Source organism: Apteryx mantelli, chromosome 29 (assembly GCF_036417845.1).
Source record: "Apteryx mantelli isolate bAptMan1 chromosome 29, bAptMan1.hap1, whole genome shotgun sequence".
Taxonomy (NCBI): Eukaryota; Metazoa; Chordata; class Aves; order Apterygiformes; family Apterygidae; genus Apteryx; species Apteryx mantelli.
The window spans coordinates 6630254-6650510 of NC_090006.1; the positions used below are offsets into that span (position 1 = coordinate 6630254).

General features: G+C 49.4%; 2 protein-coding genes across 2 annotated transcripts in view; one reads left to right on the top strand and one right to left on the bottom strand.

Annotated features, from left to right (window-relative positions):
- Positions 1-420: 420 nt before the first annotated feature.
- Positions 421-1917, bottom strand: TM2D2 (TM2 domain containing 2). Its single transcript, XM_067312461.1, has 4 exons — positions 1656-1917; positions 1472-1559; positions 1275-1390; positions 421-975 (listed from the first exon to the last, which is right to left on the bottom strand). The coding sequence occupies exons 1-4, from the start codon at positions 1859-1861 to the stop codon at positions 762-764; spliced, it is 624 nt and encodes a 207-aa protein (XP_067168562.1). The 5' UTR covers positions 1862-1917; the 3' UTR covers positions 421-761.
- Positions 1918-8376: 6459 nt separating this feature from the next.
- ADAM9 (ADAM metallopeptidase domain 9) overlaps positions 8377-20257 on the top strand; it is a 34084-nt gene continuing 22203 nt past the window's right edge. The window contains exon 1 of the mRNA XM_067312391.1: positions 8377-8516. Coding sequence (XP_067168492.1) covers positions 8420-8516 — 97 coding nt within the window. The 5' untranslated portion in view covers positions 8377-8419. The remainder of the gene's footprint in view (positions 8517-20257) is intronic.

Consider the following 20257-nt stretch of genomic DNA (forward strand, 5'->3'; position numbering starts at 1 on the left):
TAGAACACTACCATGCTGGGGAAGATAACAAATGGAAATCAGTGCTTCTTTCATGAAGCCTGAATTGCAGCTTTATTTGCTGCACCGTGCCAGCCTGGAAAGAATGGAAATTTATGTTCTCCAAAAAGATGCAGTCTATACTAAACAATCTAATCCAGCTTCCCTGCTTTCAATGAATAGTGAATATCGTCTTAAGCAAACAACTTGGAATTAGAGCTTATCATTTTGCCACAGAGGCTCTGTAACACCGTTAAGTTACAGAACTTTAAAGGTTTGTTTAGTCTAGTAACACAAAACCACAGGCTAATGGCCAGCCTTCCACCTCTAACTGCACCTCTTATTTGGCTGCATGTACTTTAATATTGAGAATAAGTGGAGTCATATGCTCAAACCATTACAGAAACTAAGTTCAGTAACAGCTCTCTTTCCGCACTTTATTTTAAGATTTATTTGTGTTTGTAAGGCCTAATTTTTACAGTGTTACCTGCTGAAGGGGAAAAATTCCAGATTATTTTAAACAAGCAAGATACACAGAAACGTTCAATATGTAAATTCAATCCAAGGTATGCACAGAAGAGTTAGCAGGAATAACTGCTCTGCAAATTAATTTACAGCTTTGTAAATCCATGTTTGTATATGGTAGAAACCCCCCAGAGAAGTCTGTTCCGACGCTACAGAACATGCAGAAGTCTGTCTCTAATCCTGCAGAGACACTGTTGGCTTCTTTTGGGATCAGCTCTCAGAAATTGCCTTCGCTCCTGTCAGTAAACTGTGCACCAATTGCTGCCATCACTAGGCATCAGCCCGCCAGTGATGAGAAGAATCAGATCAACAAACCACCAGATGCCAAGTCCTCCGAGCGTCAGCAGTTTTCCCACAGCTGTCCCCGTGTGGCCCAGACAGAACCGATCCACTCCAAAGCAACCCAGGAAAAACGAGTAGAGTAAAGTGGTTATAAAATAGTGTCCAGTGTACCTACAAGTGATGTGTTGAGAAGTTTGTCAAGCAGGGACTGCGGCCGGGGACGTGAACCCCTCACCCCCAGGTAAGCTCTGCCTCCGGCTTCACCCCAATTCTTACAGCCTGGCTCCCTCCAGCGGGTGCCGGGAGACTTTGCAGCCCAGCAGCCACCCAGGAGCAAAGCAGCGCCGGCAGAGCGCGGCCGCGCTGCGGCGAGGAAGCGGGCGGGTCGCCGCGCGGGGCAGGCGACGTTAAAGGCCTCGGTTCGCGGGGGAGGGGGGGGCAGCAGCGCGCCCCGCGCGGGCGGCTCTTACTTGATGCAGGGCTTGCTGCCGCGCAGGAAGGTCCGCGGCTCGGCGCACTCGATGCCGTCCAGCGCCCGGCACTGCACCCGCGTGTGCTCCACGTCGCCGTAGGCCTGGCCGCCGAGCTGCGGGGGACGGCGGCGCCGTGAGCCGCTGCGCGGGGCGGCCCCGCGGCTCCCCCCCCCCCCATCCCGCCCCCGCCTCACCTTCACGCAGCCGTGGCCCAGCTCCTGCTGCGCCGTGGCGTTCCCGCCGTGGTCCACGGGCTCCTCGCACTCCACGAACTCCTCGGGCCTGCGGCAGGGAGGGAGCGAGGGAGGCGGTGAGGAGGCGGCGGCGCCGCGGCCCCCCGCGCCCCCCCCCCGCCCCGCCACCCCCGGCCCCGCTCACAGGTAGGTGCAGAGCACCAGCGGCGCCCGCGGGTCGCTGTAGGCCCAGGCGGGCGCGGCGGCGGCGGGCGGCGGCGGCGCGGCCTCGGTGGCGTTGTGCTGGTGGCTCCGCGAGACGCCCTGCAGCAGCAGCAGGTTGGCGAGCAGCAGCGCGGCCTGCCCGCACAGCAGCGCGTAGCTCAAGGGCCAGCCGCGCCGCGGCGCCATGGCGGCGGCCGCCGCTGCTAGGAAACGCCGCGGCCCACCCGCGCCGCCTAGGCCGCGCCGCCGCCGCCCCGCGGGCAGCCAATGGGCGCGCCCGGCCTGCCGCGGGGGGCGGGACGCAGCCGCCCGTAGCCAATCGGAGGGAGGTGGGGGAGACGGTACGGTGGCGCAGTGGGGAGGCCAGGCGGAAATGCACGGGAAGCCAGGAGGCGGTTGGCTGCTATCCTGGCCCGCTAGCCAATAGGCGAAGACAAGGGGTCGGGCCAGGAACCAATGAGGTTTCTCCTGGGATTTAAAGCGGCCTGGCAGCGGGTGGGTGGTGGGTCCCTCGCCCAGTCCGACGCCATTCGCGCGCCGGCGGTGCCGGAGCAGCTCCGCCGCGGCCGCGCGCAGCCCCGGCCAGGCCGCTCCCCGGGAAGGGCGCGGGCGGAGCCGGGGGCCGCTCTCGGTGCCCCTTCGCCGCCGCCCCGGGGCGGGAAGGGGCGGCCCCGCCCCGGGGAGCGGCCGCGAGGGCGCGTCGCGGCCGCCCCGCGCCGCCTCCCAGCGGCCGAGGCCCGGGCGGCTCCTCCGGCGGGCAGCGGCCTCCGCGCCGCCCCGGGAGGCCCCGGCGCCCTCGGGCCGGGCGTGCGGCCTGCGCGGGGCCCGGGCGAGGCGGGTGGCGGCGCCTCCCCTCAGCGAGGGCGCCGCGGCCGCCGCCTCTGGCTTTGGCTCGCGCGCTGAGGAGGTGTCGCGCGTTTGCCGAGTTCTCTGCGGTGCCGCTACGGTCGGATTTTTTCTCCGACCTGTGACAGAAAGTGGTTTGTGCGTTAGATGTGGCGGCAGCTGCCTCGCTGAGCCCTTCCGTAACGACGGAGAGGCTCGCAAGCGCCTTCAGTAACAGCTCAAAGGCCCCATGGCGTGTGGGGTGGGGTGGCAGCGGGTGTAGTTTCCAACGCTAGGGAACGCAGAGCAGAAATCGAATCCAGTGCGTGTTTTTCGTTACCCTGTCCGTGTAAAGCATCTCTGAAGTGGGTATAAAGCTCGTGCCTTAGGGCCTGCTGTTTCAGAGTTTACCACATTAATTAATTGCAGTCTGCTGCATAATTTTCTCTATTAGATGCCAGCTAGTAGCCGTGCTATGAATATTTACAGGTGGGAGCTTTGAAGCAGGGGGAAGGAAACGGCTGTTGCTCAGGTAACAGAGCTGCGAGGAAAAGGCTGTGTCCTTTACAGCACGAGGTGGCCCAGGCGCGGGTACGTACCCGCAGCCCCGCACCCTGTCTGCAGCAGGCTGCTGCTCTGCTGAGAGGTCGCATGCCCGAAGGGAGATGTCACGGGTGAGAGGAGGCAGTAAGGAGACACCAGCCCAGCAGCGCCGAGGTCGCCGCCCTGAGAAAGCCCGGGGAGCTCTGCAGCCGAGCGCTGCCTGAAGGAGGCTGAGAGCCAGGAAGAGCCAAGCTGTATCTCTGTTCCTTTGAGCTCGCCAAAGTGCAACTTCGGAAGTATTTTGTAAATAAATGGGACTCTACTTCTTCAGCAGATTTCCTGTTAATAGGAAAACAGGGAAGGGATTTCAAGGGTTGTCTAGTGCATCTCCCTACCCGGAAGCTGGGTACTAGTCCTGCTTAGGTAGTCGACTAGCAAAATTGGTTTAACCTTCAGAGGCAAACGTTGCACGTATCTTGTAATCAAATAACACCTTTTCTATCCTAACTCCCACTACCCCTTATACAAAGTGATTGGCATTGGGAAACCCTATTGCCTAATCTTGGCCCTATTCTGTGCTCAAAGACCTATAGAGGTCTAACAGACTGTTTTTTGGATGGCACCCAGTGATTAAGTGAAGAGGACAGTCGACTTGGCTATATAAAGGTAGGGGATTGGAGGTGTGGATCCTACTATTGACTTTCTGAATCTGGACAAGCTGCTGCCTCTTTTCCACCAGTTTGCTTAAGCAACAAAAAAAAAAAATATATATATATATATAATTTCTGAATTTAATGGCCCCGTAATGTCTTGATGTCATCAGATTGAAAATGCCAAGCACAGTTTGAGACAGGTATGTGGCATTCATTAACTCCTGCTGGAGGCCAGGCAAAACTTGTAATTTGATAAGAATGCATTTGGAAAATGGCCATTAACAGTATTAGTAGGTGCCAATCAGCCAGCAATCACTTGTGTAGCATTAACAAGTGTGTGCTTCAGAAGCCAATTGGATTCTTGCTGGTGATGTCAGTGAAGTCCTGACTGCATGCAAAGTCCTTAGTCTGGCATATATACTGTGTTTATAAACAGACACCATGAAAATGGAATGTGGAGAGGATGTGGAAGCAGCAGGGTTGAGGTTGGAAGGAGAACGTGACACACCTGATGTTGCTATTTAAAAAAAACCTGTTATATATTTAGCTGGATTAGTTTTGAGTCCTTATAACCCTTCAGTCTGGCAAAGAGGTGTGTTCAGCTTTCACTGGAGAAGGACTGTAAGCCTAGCCTCATCATGAGGATTTCTGAGAAATTTATTCTTGCTGATTCTACAGCTTTGTTACAGGAGAACTGTGAAAAAAGCTGACAAACAGCAGATATCTGTTTGGGGAATTCATTCCTTATCCTCTCCCCTCCCTGTTTGCTTGAGCACAATATGACTCACTAAACCGCAGTCCTGCAGTGTGTATCTTCCAGCCTCACAAAGTCTCAGTGAACTTCATGCATGATTTACTCCTGATACATTGGACCATACTGTCCATGTGTTATTTCATCGGCCTGACTTCCTTTAGAAACCAGTCTAAAAATTTAAAGCATGTGGAGGAGACTGACAGTGACAGGAGAAAAAAAAAAGAGAGGAGACACCTATTTTAATAAACCTTCTTTACCACGGCAGAGTAGATGTAAAGGCCCCTATTATTTACTGTTCATTACATCTCTGGTCTTGCAGTGTCCTCTTCACCGCATCCCGTAGGATATGTGGCTGGCGTCTTGTGGTCCTACCATCTACTGTAGGCAAGAAGACTGAGTACCTATTCTGTCAAAGGATGCTGGAATGCTTGGTTTTGGAAAACACCAAATCCCCCCTGCCTTCCCCAGATGCTGCGTGAGGTCCTGTCCAACATCTACCACATAAGCCTTTGGTGTAAGTAGTTGTTGCATCTTTTTGTCTCACTGGCCCCATCATCTTCAGGAAGCCTGGCTGTGAAATCACATGGGTTACTCCTGTGTTGCCAATTTCCTGTGGAAATGAGATGTCCAGCATGCATATTTGGTTTCTACATGTGTACATTTTTTCTTAATAAGTTCACTTCTTTGAGATATTTCCTGTTTCTGTTTTTTCATAGCTATTTAAGAGAGTATCAATCATATTCAAGTCTTCAAAGAGATGAAACATCCTGATTTTAATATCCAGTAATCTCCAGTGCTCTTGTGTGCAATGGATTTTGTCACTTGGTCTTATTCTAGTCATAAAGTCTGTGCTGAACACAACTAATTGCATGAACTCCCTGTGCTTGCCTTTGAGTTTTCATTTGTGATTTAAGACATCGTGATAGTTCTGGGATTTTGTTGGTTTGTTTCACCTGGTTCTTTTCTAAGAACATCATCTGCCATATCTGAACGATAGCAACTTATATGGATCTGCTTATATGGGAACTGCAGGTGTATTTCAACTGATTGATCAGATAAGCAATGCTGCAGAGTGTTTGCTTCCAAAATTGGCGGGTTCACATTTGACACAGAATGTGTATTCAGAAGCTGTAGCAGGTTTACTGGCTTGTTTCTGGTTTGTTTTTAGAGTTTGGGACTTTGAGGTGTGTTGTCTTAAATTCCTTTTATTCCAAGGCTGGAACAGTGGTGGTGAGTGGCAGGAGAGGTAACAGGAGCATATGGCTCTTGCTAAATGTGAATCTCATGCCCCTCAGGCAGGAATCACTTATTCCTTGGATGATTCATGTTTATGCATTATTTGTACACTGCACGATAATATCCATGTTTGATCCATGGCATTAGCATAATCCATGGGAAGCCTTATACATCTTGGGTAACAGCTAGCTTCTGGGAAGCACTGGTACTACCTGACTCAAAAGTTATGTGCAATTTTCATATGGGTTGAAGATAAATAAACTCTATCCCACATAAAGTTGTTTCTAACATCAGACAGGAATACCATCCTATGTCTCACCTGCAGCATTATGTAATTTAGTGTGTCTGCTTCCTGTATAGCTTTATGGTTTGCTCCATTAGGTATGTAAAAAAATGGCTCATAAGATGGAATTGTGTTTCCTCTTTCCAACAGAAACTGGAGGTTATCTAGTTGCTGGAGCCTGGGAGGAAACCTGAGTAGCAGGTATCTTCCTATAGCTCCTGGAAAAATGGATGTAGAGTTTTGGAATGCTGTGTGGCAAATGACTGTTTCCTCTTCAATTATTCACCAGAGCGATAGCAATAAAAAATTCTTAGAATATCTTCAGAAAACTGATGGGCAGGGAGGAAGAGACGACTTGTGCCAGTTGTTTAGCCCACCATGTGCTTATTAATGGCTTTTTCTATAAAATATGCATTCAAAAGTAGTTTCTAAAACAATGTAGGTGTCAGTCAGACACCTGTGAGTGTGAGAACCTGGGTGTATAGGGATGTTTCTTGCTAACAGCCCTCAAAGGGCACTAATGTTTAGTCGTCTTTTGTTTGCATTTGTGCTGATTAGATGTATGTGGCCTTTGGCATAAGTCTGGCTCTTTATCTGCAGTGAGATACTTTCACTGAATTGGTTTTGTTCAACACCAGCACCTGTTAGGAAAAAGAATGCAGATGCTAAAAAAAAATAAAAAACCCTGAATCCATGGTGTACCACCATCAAAAACCAGAGAAGGTTATCAGTATCGAAAAGTTGTCAGTAAAACTTGATTTGCTTTATAAAGGCTCTTGTACTCTGCATATCACTGTAGTATGAGAGTGCTTTTCAATAACCTGTTAAGTAACATGACTAATGTGTCACATGTTGTTTATTTCCTCTGCTCCCAGAGGAAGACATTGTGCTCCATGTACTGTTTTGGAAAGGTGTTTAATATGTTGCTATATGTTGTTAGAGGCGGGTCAAAGCAACGTGTATGGCACTTAGAGCGGAAGGTAGTAAAGTTTGAGATGATCTTTCATTCCAGAAGGAGTTTATTTCTCTATTACTCACCTGTATCCCATGATATTACATAGTGGAGTGTTAATGGGAAGTTGTATCTCCAGATGCTTCAAATTTGTAAAGCAGTTTTTGGAAGGAAGGGCCAGGAGAATATTTTTTTCTGTGATCTGTGCTGATACCAATTCTTCTCAGCAATTTTTTTCTTTAGGACTTGGAATGACAGGAACAATAAAGCATCCTTTTTTTTTTTTTTTTTTTTTTTGCAGTTGATTTTTCCTCTAAAACAATAGTGGCAAATCTTAAAGCTAGATTCTTGCCAGTGTTTCTCAAGTGAGGATGTACTGTTTGGATATTTCTCCTGAAATAACAGGGCTCTTGCTGAAGTGTGGTGTTTCTCCATGGGGTTGCAGTAAGCCCCAGCTTAGCAACCCTCACATAGGACTCTACTAAATTTCTCAGGTGTGGTCAGGGATGGTTGATGTTGGACCGAAGTTCCTGCAATGTTGCCACTGCTGTGGGTGGCACGCTGTGACTCTTGTTGATGTCCTGCGTCTCCCCCTGAAAACTGACTCACGTAAGCATTTGTGAGCATCTTCTGCTCTGGGAGTTGCACAGCTTCTCGTAGGACTGTCCTTTAGTAAGCGTTCGCTTAGTCAGAACCAAAGTTACTGCAGTTGTTCTTGGCATACGTGAGTGCAGCTCTCAAATACATGAGTGTCTTCAAGTAGCCAGCTGAAGGCTTCGTCCAGTGTGACTTTGAGAGTCGGTGCAAAATGCTGACGTCCCCTCCTGTAGACTTTGCGATTGTTCTCCAGCTGTTCAAGCGAGACACGCGTCCTGTACGTATTGACCTTGTGCAGAGCTGCCTTTCCCCCCACCCTTCGCATTTCTTGAGGAATTTTTCTTGTTACCTGATCTGCAAGGTGATGGACAGAGCTGTTTTCGTAGGGAGCCCTTCCGAGGCTGTGGTATTTAGCGTACGACAGGCGTGTTTTGGACGTCATGCAGCCCCCTGGGCCTGCGGCCCCGACGGGAGCCTCGGCCGTTAAGGTGACAACCGTGCTGCCGTAGTGAAGCACCTGCTCGCGTTTGATAGCGGCCGAGTGCTGCCGGAATAGCGTGCGACCGTAACGTCAGGCTTCCGGGGGAGACGGCAGGCAGGAGCGGCCGGTGCCGCTGGCCGCGGCCGTGCGGGTGTCCGCTAACGCGCGGGGCCCCAGGGCGGCGGACGTTGCCGTGCGGGGTCGTGCCGCCCCGAGGGCCGGGCCGGGCCCCTTGTCCGTGGTGCTGCTGCCGGGCCGGGGCGGGCCGGGCGGCTCGGGGCGGCTCGGCTCGGCTCGGCTCGGCTCCGCCCCGGGGCGGCGCGGCGCGGCCTGGCGGCGCAGGCTCCGGCTGCGGCTCCATAAGCCCGCGGGCCGCCGGCCGGAGCCGAGCGGAGCGGAGCCGAGGCGGCGGGGGCCGCGATGCGGAGCCGGAGCGCCATGGCCTGGGCGCGGGCGGCTGGCAGCTGCCTCTGCCTGCTGCTGCTCGCGGCGCCGAGCCGGCAGCAGGGCCGGGCGGGTGAGTGCGGCGCCGCCGCGCCGGGCCGGGCCGGGCCGGGCCTGACGGACGGGACCGCGGCACCTCGCTCCCCTCCCCCGCCTGCCTCCTGCCTCCGCGGGGCGGCGCGGCCGTGCCCGGCCCCGGGGACCCCTGCCCGACCCCTGGGCCGGCTCACGGGGTGTGGGAGCCCCTGTCCGGCCCCGGGGACCCCCGTCCTGCCCCTGGGCCGGCTCACGGGGTGTGGGGACCCCTGTCCTGCCTCGGGGACCCCCGTCCTGCCCCTGGGCCGGCTCACGGGGTGTGGGGACCCCTGCCCTGCCTCGGGGACCCCCGTCCTGCCCCTGGGCCGGCTCACGGGGTGTGGGGACCGCTGTCCTGCCTCGGGGACCCCCGTCCTGCCCCTGGGCCGGCTCACGGGGTGTGGGGACCCCTGTCCGGCCCCTGGGACCCCCGTCCTGCCCCTGGGCCGGCTCACGGGGTGTGGGGACCCCCGTCCTGCCCCTGGGCCGGCTCACGGGGTGTGGGAGCCCCTGTCCGGCCCCGGGGACCCCCGTCCTGCCCCTGGGCCGGCTCACGGGGTGTGGGGACCCCTGTCCTGCCTCGGGGACCCCCGTCCTGCCCCTGGGCCGGCTCACGGGGTGTGGGGACCCCCGTCCTGCCCCTGGGCCGGCTCACGGGGTGTGGGGACCCCTGCCCGGCCCCGGGGACCCCCGTCCTGCCCCTGGGCCAGCTCACGGGGTGTGGGGACCCCCGTCCTGCCCCTGGGACCCCCGTCCTGCCCCTGGGCCAGCTCACGGGGCGTGGGGACCCCCGTCCTGCCCCTGTGCCGGCTCACGGGGTGTGGGGACCCCCGCCCGGCCCCGGGGACCCCCGTCCTGCCCCTGGGCCAGCTCACGGGGCGTGGGGACCCCCGTCCTGCCCCTGGGCCGGCTCACGGGGTGTGGGGACCCCTGCCCTGCCCCGGGGACCCCTGTCCTGCCCCTGTGCCGGCTCACGGGGTGTGGGGACCCCTGTCCGGCCCCAGGGACCCCTGTCCTGTCCCGGGGCCGTGAGGGTGGCGCCTGGTAAGCGGGACTGGACCCCCTGCCCTCCCCACGGCTGCGAGGGCAGCGCCTGGCCCCAGAGGTCCGTTAATGCGGTCGGGGACCCCCCTTTCCCTTCCCCGGGGCTGCGAGGGCAGCGCCTGGCCCTGGGGCTGGCAAGCAGGGTCCGGGTCCCCCGTCTCTTCCCCGGGGCTGTGCGGGTGCTGCCTGGGGTTGGGGGACGGGAGGGCTCTCCCTCTGCTGGGGCAGCCACGGTGACACTGCCCACGCCGCGACGGCCCGGCCGGTCACGGCCAAGTGCCCGAGGAGGTACGGAGCACCGGGCGTCGAGGCCCTGTCCCTGACGCGGGCACCTGGTGTTCAAGTTTCGCGCAAAGGGAAGGTGTCCCCCTGCTCCGCATGCGCTGGAAGGATCCCTGGCATCGCCGGCTGTGACACCATACTGAGGGGAGCGCTGTGCCCGCTCCCCATCCAGTCGTGGCGTAGCGTGTCCTGGACTTCTGGCTTTGGGAGCGCTTTTCGCGGGCGACCCTGCTCCTCCCAGCTAGTCTCTGTGCTCTGGGCAGGCGGTGTTCGCTACCCAGGACACTGCGTACCTCCTGGCGTGGAGGTCATGGTGTCTAAAAATCACAAAACAGGAGAGTGCTGTGGGTGGTGACACAACCTGTGTCCTACCCAGAAGGTTCTCTGCAAAAACTTGTGTGTGGTCAAAGTGCTGTAAGGGACCTAGAGGACAGCAGGCCCTTTGTTTTAAGAAGCCTGAAATCTGAGGAAAGCATCTCAGACCAGTGAACCTGACAAGCTCTGGCGGAGATCCAGCTCCACCTGCGCTTGCTTGTGGGCATCCAGTGAATACCATCTCTTTGCTTTCCAGCAGTCCTGTGGCGGGCTAGGTAGTGCTGTTCTTACCGATGCTCTTCCAGGCTTTCTTCTGTATTGATTGCCACCTGCATAGTAGAAGCTGGGTTGGGGTGGGCAGATATCTGTGTACCGATATCCCCAAAGTTTGGGGGTGAGCATATGCTGGGTATAACCGTGTAATTTCCATGTGCCCAGAGGATATCTTGGATGCTGTATTTCTGTATTGAGGTGGCACAGCACCCAACATTTCCACTGCATTTCAAAAGAGCATGTTCTGTGAAGAGACCCATATCTTCCCTCTCTCTTTTTAGGTAGCCTTACTCTGCATTCAGGGTATGGCAGGATACCCTGGCAAAAGCAGGCTATCATCTGCACTGAAACAGCCAGACATTAGCAGGGACTGCTCTTCGTAAAGGAAAACAGAGGTTGGCAGGGACTCAAATGCAACACAGTATAATCACTAATGACAATGAATTGACACCGTATGTTATTTTTAGGTTTTTATGATGCTGGCTCTGGTGTTATATGTACATGATAGGCTGGAAGGTCTCATTTGTCATTGTTTTCTTTCCACTAAAAAGATGTGACATACTGTGTTAAACTTGTGTGTTTATCATTAATGGAGAGTTTTATAGTTAGGACTCATTAATTCTTATTGAGTAGTATTTTCTAGCACTGATGCCTCGTGCTGAGAAAAAGCGCTCTTGTCGTGGTTACCTCACTCTGAGTGATTCTATGCTGTGAATTTCTTGCTTTTCACTTGATGTCTTGTTACTGGCGGGTGTAAACTGTGTGCTAGACAAAGGCTGAGTTTGAAAGCTCACTGTTGGCTTGTTGTGGAGGTAGGACGGCTTGTTGGAAACTGCTTTGCCAGAGCTCTGAGGAGCGAGCAGAGTCTTGAGTGATGCATCTTCTGGAAATTGGATCTTGTGCTTCGAATAGAATGGTCACTATTTTGAGGACTGAGATTTTAGTTCCTACCTAAGCGTGGGAAGAAATACAGGTTGATGTAGATGCTAATGGCTGATGGGCAATATTTCTCTCTACGTGTTGAAGTTTCTGTCTTAGCTAGTAATGCCAAATCACTGGTGAAAGATGATAAACCTTCTTTGCCTCAGATGTGGGGAGAACAAGGGGGGAGAAGCAAGTCACCTGCTTTAGTTGATCCAGACTCATCCAACTTCTTGGTTTTGGAATGTAACTACTTTGGACACTCCCCAGTAAATAGGCATATGAGACGGAAACTGAGGTGTTACCGGAAACGTCTAATTGAAAATTACTGAAAGAACATATCATATAATGATGCATAGCCTTGAGAGATGTGTATGTGTTGTAGATTTTTTTCCTCCTATTTGTGTCTGTAGGAGGGCTCAGGCTTTGGCTATATAAATTCCTGGAGGAACAATCTGGCATCAGTTTGGCAGGTACTAGGTTTTTTTACTAGTTGGTTTCTTCTCTGATACTTGGTGTGCTGTATACAAATCAGGATGTTATAGCCATACTTTACCAATTTTTAAAGGAATTTTTAAAATGTGTAAACACTTTGGTTTGAATTTTCTGGGGAGATGCAATGTTTGGTTAAGATAATTCTTTTGTGCAGCTCATGAAAAACACAGCCCTGCCTCACCCATATTCCAACAAATCTGGGACAATCATTCAGCAGCGTAGAGAGAGGTTTTTGTGGTTATCTCCTCTCTGTGAAGAATAGAAGGAGGAAAGAATTTCAATGTAGCTTCTCGTAGTGCTTTGTTTTGGGGGAAAGGAAATTTGAAATGTGACTTTGTAGTTTTTACCTGTTTCAATCATTTCTCATTTCTCAAGCTAAAACTTACAAAAAGGAAAAAAACAGTTTACTTGCTCAACTCCACGGAGTTCTGTGATTGAACTTGTATTGCGTGGTTTCCTTTGGTAACCAAATTTAAAGATGGTGACACCTCCAGGAAAGAAACTTTCCCATGAACCTTCACCGTGTGAAATGAGTTGACATCTGCACAACTGACTAGATTTGGAGGAAGTGAGTGGGCTTTATATGCAAGGAACTCATCTTAAAAACAACACGGCCCAGACTGTGGCCATTCATAGATGAAAGGGCAGAGATTCCTGGGCCACTGGCCCCAGGAGAATGGTGTCCAGGGTGAGATTAATAAACTTGCACTGGAGGAGGATAGTGTGGCTTTGGTCTGTTTCTCCTTGTAAAATTACATTAAAAGATGGAAGGATGTTAGTGATAATACCAGAGAACAAGAGTGATGGTCCTCTTTGTGGAGCAAGAGTATAGCTGGTGTCTTCCAGGCAAATTAGGGTATGGCTTTAGAAAAGGAAGAAGGAATGGTAAGAGTCTAGACAGGAAACACTTACAGCATAGGTCAGGATTTCAGCAGGAGGGAGGTGAGCATATTCTAGCAACCATTGCTGTAGAAGAGCTCAGTTTTTTCTTTCTCCCCCCTTGCTCCGAGTAAAGTACTAAGAGGATTTAGATTAAGCTTACTTGCCAGTTTTAATGTTAAAGAAGTATTCCTGGTGAGTAATAAATCAAGTATGAATTTGCTTCTTTTGCCATGATAGTTGGTCACCTTTTCCTACCTTTTAAAAAGACACTGTGACAGAAGGAGGCCCGCATGGTCTGAAGATTTAGAGCAAGGGAGGGAGGAGACAGAAAGAAAAGTAAAGGGAAGGAGTGTGCTCTGGAAGAAGAGCTTGGCTGATGTTCCCAGGTGCTTTGGAGCTGGAGAACCACCATGAAAGTGCAAGGTACTATTTAGTCCTTGAGGTATCAGAGGAACTGAAACTGGTGGCTTCACAGGAAGTGTTCCTACTTTTTGCAATAGATTTGTTAGCATGGTGTTTTGGGTAAGTCTCTAAATATTTTTAAAAGGACTTAGATAATATTTACATAGTGAAAGTGAAGGAGTTTTTCACTTCCAGTAGTCTGGAGAGTAAATCTTACTACTGCTGTCATCTTAGAGGAAAGGTCAACTGCACTTAAACATGCTTTCTCTAGTATGCAATTCATTGAAGAAATATACTGAAGGAGTAATCAGCGGTTAAAAATCATTCTGGAAGGATGTATGTAGTGCGGTTCACAGAAGTTTCTCCACAAACAGATACCGCTTGGCAATGTCCTTTATGATTTTGGTAATGGAATGCACAGAATGCTTGTTGAAGTTTCAGATGATGCCCGTCCAGTCAGAAAGGATGCAAGCACCTTGAAAAAAGGATTAGCAATCCAGTTAATGTGAACACATGAGAGAAATATCTGACATAAAGATGTGGTTTTGAAAGGACAGGTGCAAAGTGCTTATACTACTAAGATGGGCATCATTGTCTGCACAAATATGAGAGGGTGAAAATGGGATGCAAGAGCACACTGGCAGAAAAGGAAATGAGCGTTAGGGCAGGTTAAGCTGCATGTCAGTCAACCGTGCTGTCTGTCATGACAAAAATAAACCTGTGGAGATGCATGAACACATGAAGCAATCTTTCATGCAGCTCATGAAGCTTGATACTGGTGAGGCCTCACTTGAATATTGTGTCCAGTTTTGGATTCTTCAGGATAGATGTGGTCTAACTGAAGAGTCCAGTAGAGCCTAATGTGAACAGTCAGAAGTCTAGAAAATATGATCCACAAGGAAATATTGGAAGAATGGGCTTTACTTAGCTGAAGGAAAGGAGAGGGGATATGACAACACCATATCTTAAAACGTTGCAACCAGAGAGAAGGGGAGTAAACTGTCCACCTCCTTTGTGAATTGGATAAAATCACAATAAGGGAAATCTGCTGGACATCAGGGAAAACCCTTTATAAAGTGAGGAGAACAAACCACTGGAGTAGATGGCTTGCGGAGGCTGTGAAACTCCTATCAGTGAAGATTTCAGCACAGGTTAGGCAAACATTTGTTGGAGATGCTTCAGGTGGAGCTGATCCTACCTTGGGGCAGGCAGGTGGACTAGACTAGTTCATAATGTTTTTAGCACTTCTTCTAGTGAACAGCGTTCTGCATAACTGTAAAATGACTGGTGCAGTTGACTTCATCTATTAATTGTAATCAATTAAAAATATAGTTAACTTAATGAGTCAGTGTATTTAATACCTTAGCAATGTGCATCTTTCGATTCAAACATGCATATAGCTAATAGCAAATTAAAACTCTTTGCAGCTCTCTGATATTTGCAGAGTTCCTAGGTTTAATATGGTTTTGTCCAAGCCTTTACATTAACAGTAAAATGGCTAGAAGTCGTTAGTTTGGATGCAGTCACAGAATAAATTTGAAGAGAATATTAGCATTACCTTCTGTGCGATACTAAATTTTTTCCTGGCTCGGTGGGAAAGTTTTCACTCTCACTTAGGAATTCAGCAGAGTAAACTGAAGCAAGCAAACACAACTATATGGTCGTAGTGGGTATCCTGTGTGTTTAAGTTCACTAACAGAAAGCTGTAAGCAAATTTGGGTAGTATCGGAGGAATTTGTTTTGCGTAAAGAATGGGAGACACTTGTGATCCTGAAAGCAGTACGGGATCCAACAGGCTTCTGGAAAGGGCAGAGCAAAATCAAACCTCGCAGGCATTGCTGACGTTCCCAGTGTCCCTCTGTGGTGCTGGGGGGGGTGGGTGGTTTTCTGATGTTTGCCCCGCAGAATCCATTCCTCCCGTGGAGGCAGGGTGGGTTTTCGCATGTTCCCTGCTGTAGCTTGTCTGCAGCCTGAGCTGCTGTGCTGGTCACATGCCAGATGAGCTTGTTTTTATGAAATGAGTTTGTTTTATGGTGGAATAGGCAACAATCTAAACCTTTTTCCTGTTTTTTTTGTTTGTTTGTTTACACTGAAGAGTTTATCTGTGACCTCACTTTAAACAGGCCTGGGAAAGAGTTATTGAAAAGGAAGGGTGATAATTGAGATGAACTGTTTTGTGTAGGTGGATGTAGCTGTATGCTGTATTTCTGCAGCTGAGGCAATGATCTGCAGGCATGTCAAGGTGTATAAATGTAAGGGCTGCAGCTTGACTTTTGTGTCAAATATAGATCGCATCCGTAGGGGAGTAGGTACCCTAACAGCTTACCTCAAGCGTCTGAAAAGCAGTAACACCTATGACTTATTTTGATGGTTTTCAAGCTCCCACATGCTGTGGAACGTACACAAAACTCTTCCTGTGAATTCGGGACAGGGAGGGGAAGATGATTCATATCTTCCTAGTTGCCTCTGATGCTTGGTAATTAAAGCAGTCTTTAATGAGACCAGATAAATATCGTGGATGCAGTTGCTTTGTTCTCCTTGGAAATACACTCTCAACTGACATAACACCCAAGAATGAATGATAAGAAGCATATTCTCGGATGCTGTGGTGGGGAATGTGGAGAAACTCGGCCAGCAGTCTTGGCCAATGGCAGGAAGCACCTGCCTACAACTCCTGTAGGCTACTGTAAAATTTATTGCAAACTACTGTGCTTGAGATCCATCCTTATCGTATTATGATGTATTTTTTTAAGAAAGGGGGTGAGGAAAAAGCTACAAAAATGAGCTTATTTTGGGAAATATAAGTATCTTCAAACATCTTATGTGCAAGACAACTGAATATCTGAGTTTGTTTTTTCCTATCGTTTCTGCTTTTCTTTCAGAATTAATTGATATGAATTAAACCATTTTTATCTTGTACTAAAATATGTGGATGAATGTTCACAGTGACCATCTTGACTGGAAGGTAGCAATTTAATACAGATTTGATTGCGGAAACACATCTGGTAATGCCTTTGTAACATGCTGGAAGCTAGCATTTAGCTAGAGCTAGACTGCTACAATAGTTGCGAACTGCCTTGTCCTTGCTACAATTTTGTCTTGTGCTAATTAGGTCAGACTGAGTACATATTTTGCTCCCTGGGTGAGATAAGGTCTGACTGTGTTAGTCACTGGAAGGGCAGTGCATGCTAGATGGGACTGAAGATGGCCAATGTGTTGTGGGGTTAAGGTCATAGCTTTCAAGCTTTGCGTTTCTCTCTAGGAAAAATGTCAATCCCATATAGCTAGCCTTTGACAGTAGGAGGAAGATAGAGGCAGGATTATCTTTTGCCTGTCTTCTCATTTCTGCTTTGTTTCATGTGTCACTTCTATTTGACTTCCAAATAACAGGAGTCTGGTGCCCTCTTTGAGGGTTGCTAATGATGGACGAGTTGTTGCATGGGGCAGTCAGCATGGAAATCGATTCTTTATGAAGCGAGAGTAAATGCAATGGAGATACCTGCTAGAAAGAACGCTTTTGTTCTGGGGGATGCCAGCGATGGAGCGTGCTGCGTTTTCAGGGCGCAGAGCTGTTTTGTTTCCTGAGGAGAGTCCACACAAAACTTTTGTCTATTTTGTAAATAAGTGAGTTTGTGTCAATTTAATTCCTTTTAGGGCCTGGGGAGAGAATAGAGGTTTTTGCGAGAAGAGGAAGAGAATTTAACTGAGAGTTAAAGGGAAACCTGTTTGCATTAATCTCAAACTTTTAATGTAGACATTGCTGTTCTCTTTTTAGTTCAGCTAATAGACTGGAAAGCAGGATGGTGTCGTCTTACTCTTTTATTTTAACTTATTCCGGTAGAAAGCACTTTGTTAGTCAATACAAACGCTTCTTCCTCTTCTAACAAATTTTACACAAAATAAAGGGAAGAATAGCACATTGTACCTGAAATCAACTTCCAAACTGATAGTAGCGAAGTGAGGAAAGGAGAGCCCAAAGTGGGGGGAGAAGTGTCAGAGTATTCTGAGTAGAAAATTATATTCTTATTGTTGTGTTTCTAAGATGCAGCTTCTTAGAATTATATTATTCCCAGAAAATCCTCCCAGTTATGTTAGCTTTGTATGATGATTCACTCCTTTGTCTTCTGTTTCCAAGTGTGCTTTTGGAGAGGCGTACGGCTTTTGGAGTGCTGCAAAGATTAATTGTGCCCTAATGTTTTTGTTGCATGCGTTGTAAGGGTTTCTCCAAAAGTCTCTTGAAGTATCCCGTCCCCCACTTAAATAAAGGAACTTCTGGAATGGATTGGGGAAGCAACAAGTGTAGAGCAGCAATTTGCTAAAGCTTAGGACCGGATATGAACTAAAATGTGTGGTTGGAAATGACAAATGTAGAGAAGTGATTTGCCAGAGCATATACTTTTGGTGGCTCACCCCAGGGAAGGAAACAGCCCTTCCCTCTCCTGTTTTCTGGCCAAGGAGGATTGAAACTCTGTACTTTCTCTAGCCTTTGCACAGCAGGGCTATTTTGAGGAAGGTGTTTCTACCTTCTATACAAGAATCACAATAATTGATGAAAGTTCTGCTGCAATATGTGTACTGTACATTTTCTTGAGAAATAGTATAGCTCTGGCTATACTTCAGTGGACAAAAACGCTCTATTACAAGTAGGTGCACTTTAATACCTCCATGTTCTCCACAAGCAGACGCACGTGGACACTGTAATGTAAGAGAAATTGAAAGCAATCTAGTTGCTTTTGCTTCTTCATTGAGGATATTATTTTTGAAAAGAGTGCAAAATGGTCACAGTCCTCACTTGCTGCTGTGGCAGTGTCAGTACAAGGCCCATCTGTTGCTGTAAAGTAACTCTGTACTGTTGTTGTAAGACAGCTAAAAGCATTTGCAGGCTGCCAAGAGACCCCCCCCCCAGATGCTTTTGCTAACTGTGGAATAAATAAAATAGATCTGTCTTGGTGTAAATATTTTTTCACACACTTTTTTTGCATGCTGCTTTTTTTGTAATGCTCCACAGAGGAGGGCTGCATCCTTTGCAAAAATAGAATCGGTGTAATCTATGCCTCGGGCTGCTGAAGTATACTTGTCCGGATTCAGCATGAGGAGGAGATGAGAACACGGCTGCAGCAGTATGAGGATGTGGGTCTTAGTTCAGATGCATTAATGTTTTACTAGTTTCCATTAAATATTCTGCTTATATAGTGAGCTTGCGGTACAGCAGAGGATAGCATAGGAAATGGAGCAATGTGTTTTAAACCTCTCCTGATATCGCCAGTGTCACTTGGATGGCACTGAGCGTCCGAGGGTGCCTCGGATGCTGCCTCGTAGGTATGGGATTTTTGCGGTCTGCAAAGGTCCGAGTCTGCTGCAGCTGTCTGCTGTTCCGTGATCTGAGCAAGGAGATGCACTCAGCTCTCCTGCCTGAAGGCAGGTCTTTCAAAAGCCCTCGGAAGAGGAGGAAGTTTGTTCTTTAATTTGCAGCCGCTCTCTGCGAGGAGGGGAGAACTCTGTTGTCCAAGAGCACTGTTAGAAAGCATAAAGAAGCAGGAATAGTTTTTTATGCTAGTCTAACTTTGATAAATCCCCCTCCCTCATTCTTTGGGTGAATCTGCCTCCGTGGTGATCTCTAAACACACTTTGACTTTGGTAGTAAGACCTGCCTATTTAATGGTGAAAGCGTTCGTAGGAGGGCTTTCCTTACCAGGGATCCAGCAGCTGTACCTAATGTCTGAGCTGTGCTGCACAGGTGCAGCTTGCATCAGACTCCCGGATGCCCTGTCTGCGAACCGGTGCATGACGAGCGTTCGGTAAGCCAAGCCTGGAAAGGCCTGACTGGGCGCAACAGGCAGGAGAGCTCTGCTGAGGTTGTGCGGTGGGACTTGGGTCTCTCTACAGTACGTTTCTGCAGTGCTCAGTGAAGAACAGCAGCGTGAAGGATCCTGTCCTGGTGTCTGGGATTAAAGCAGTCCTGGTTTTGAAGCGTTAATCCGAGGTCGTGTTCTTAGGATAGCTCTGAAGTAGCACAGTGCTTTGTACTTGCCGTGCTGCAAAGCATCTCCCTCCCCGAGTTCAGGAATGAGCATTCTCATTCAGGTGACTTGCTCTGAGGCTGATCAGCACTCTGCTGCTGACATGAAGAGCAGTTTGAGCGAGCATCTACAGAAGTTTAATTTTCAGCGTAGTTTGCTGGCCTCAGGGGGATTTTCAAAGGAACCTGTGACACTGAAAGATTGTTTGGAGGTTCCAGCCCATTTCTCAAATGACGGAGCAGGCCTCCAGAGGAGGGTTTGAGTGCGTAGTAATGCCTTAGCATGACTTGCGAGGCCACAGCAGTGTTCTGAGTTGCAGTTTGATTTTCTGTATGGTCAAAGTTGCTGTTTTTAAAATGAATGTGATATCTTGGTCCCATTCTGAAAGCGAACGCCTCCTAAGATGTGTGGTGTTTTTTTAGAGTTAAATCATTACAAGGAGTAGAGCTATTCCCTTCCCCCTACCTTTAGGTCTGAAAGCTAGCGCTCCTCTGATGAGCTCATTGATTCCATTGCCATGAGCTAGTAAAACTGTTGCTCTTAATCCTGTATGCAATCCCAGGACAACCAACCTCCCACTTTCCAGGGGGAGTGGCACTTGAACTAAGCACAGAGAGTGTCTGTTGATTCAAAATTTGATTTACATATGCAATTTATTATTGTTTACACAATCAATGTAAAACTGTTGCTTGCAAAAACTGTTGTCCTGATTCTCATTAAGGAAACTTGGATTAGTAGAGTTTTGCTTCTTTTTGGTTTAGTCAGAGAATCTACATGATGTTGCATGTGCAAATTACTTATAAAGTTACCTCCTGCAAAAGGCTACTTTGTGTTGCATGCATTCGTTTCACCTCATTAGTTTTCATAAGGTTCTCCAGTGCTCTCTGAGAACATAATTAGCAGTCGTGACCTTTTGTCGGAGATTTTTGACTGTCATGTGCAGGGGTGAGGGTGAGTTCTGCTCAGCTGGCTTTGTGCTGTGGTACCATTAGGAAGAACGGTAACTGCTGGAGCCTCTGGGAGCTAATCTAGAGAGTCTGCATAGCCGAGTGGGTGCTTTTTTGCAGCTTTGCGGCTCAGGACACCTGGCTTTGACACTGTCTTT

Coding starts and splice junctions, on each gene's coding strand:
- TM2D2 (XM_067312461.1), bottom strand. CDS start 1,861: ATGGCGCCGCGGCGCGGCTGGCCCTTGAGCTACGCGCTGCTGTGCGGG. Junction 1,560..1,655: donor CTGGTGCTCTGCACCTACCT/GTGAGCGGGGCC, acceptor TCCCTGCCGCAG/GCCCGAGGAGTTCGTGGAGT. Junction 1,391..1,471: donor TGGGCCACGGCTGCGTGAAG/GTGAGGCGGGGG, acceptor CGTCCCCCGCAG/CTCGGCGGCCAGGCCTACGG.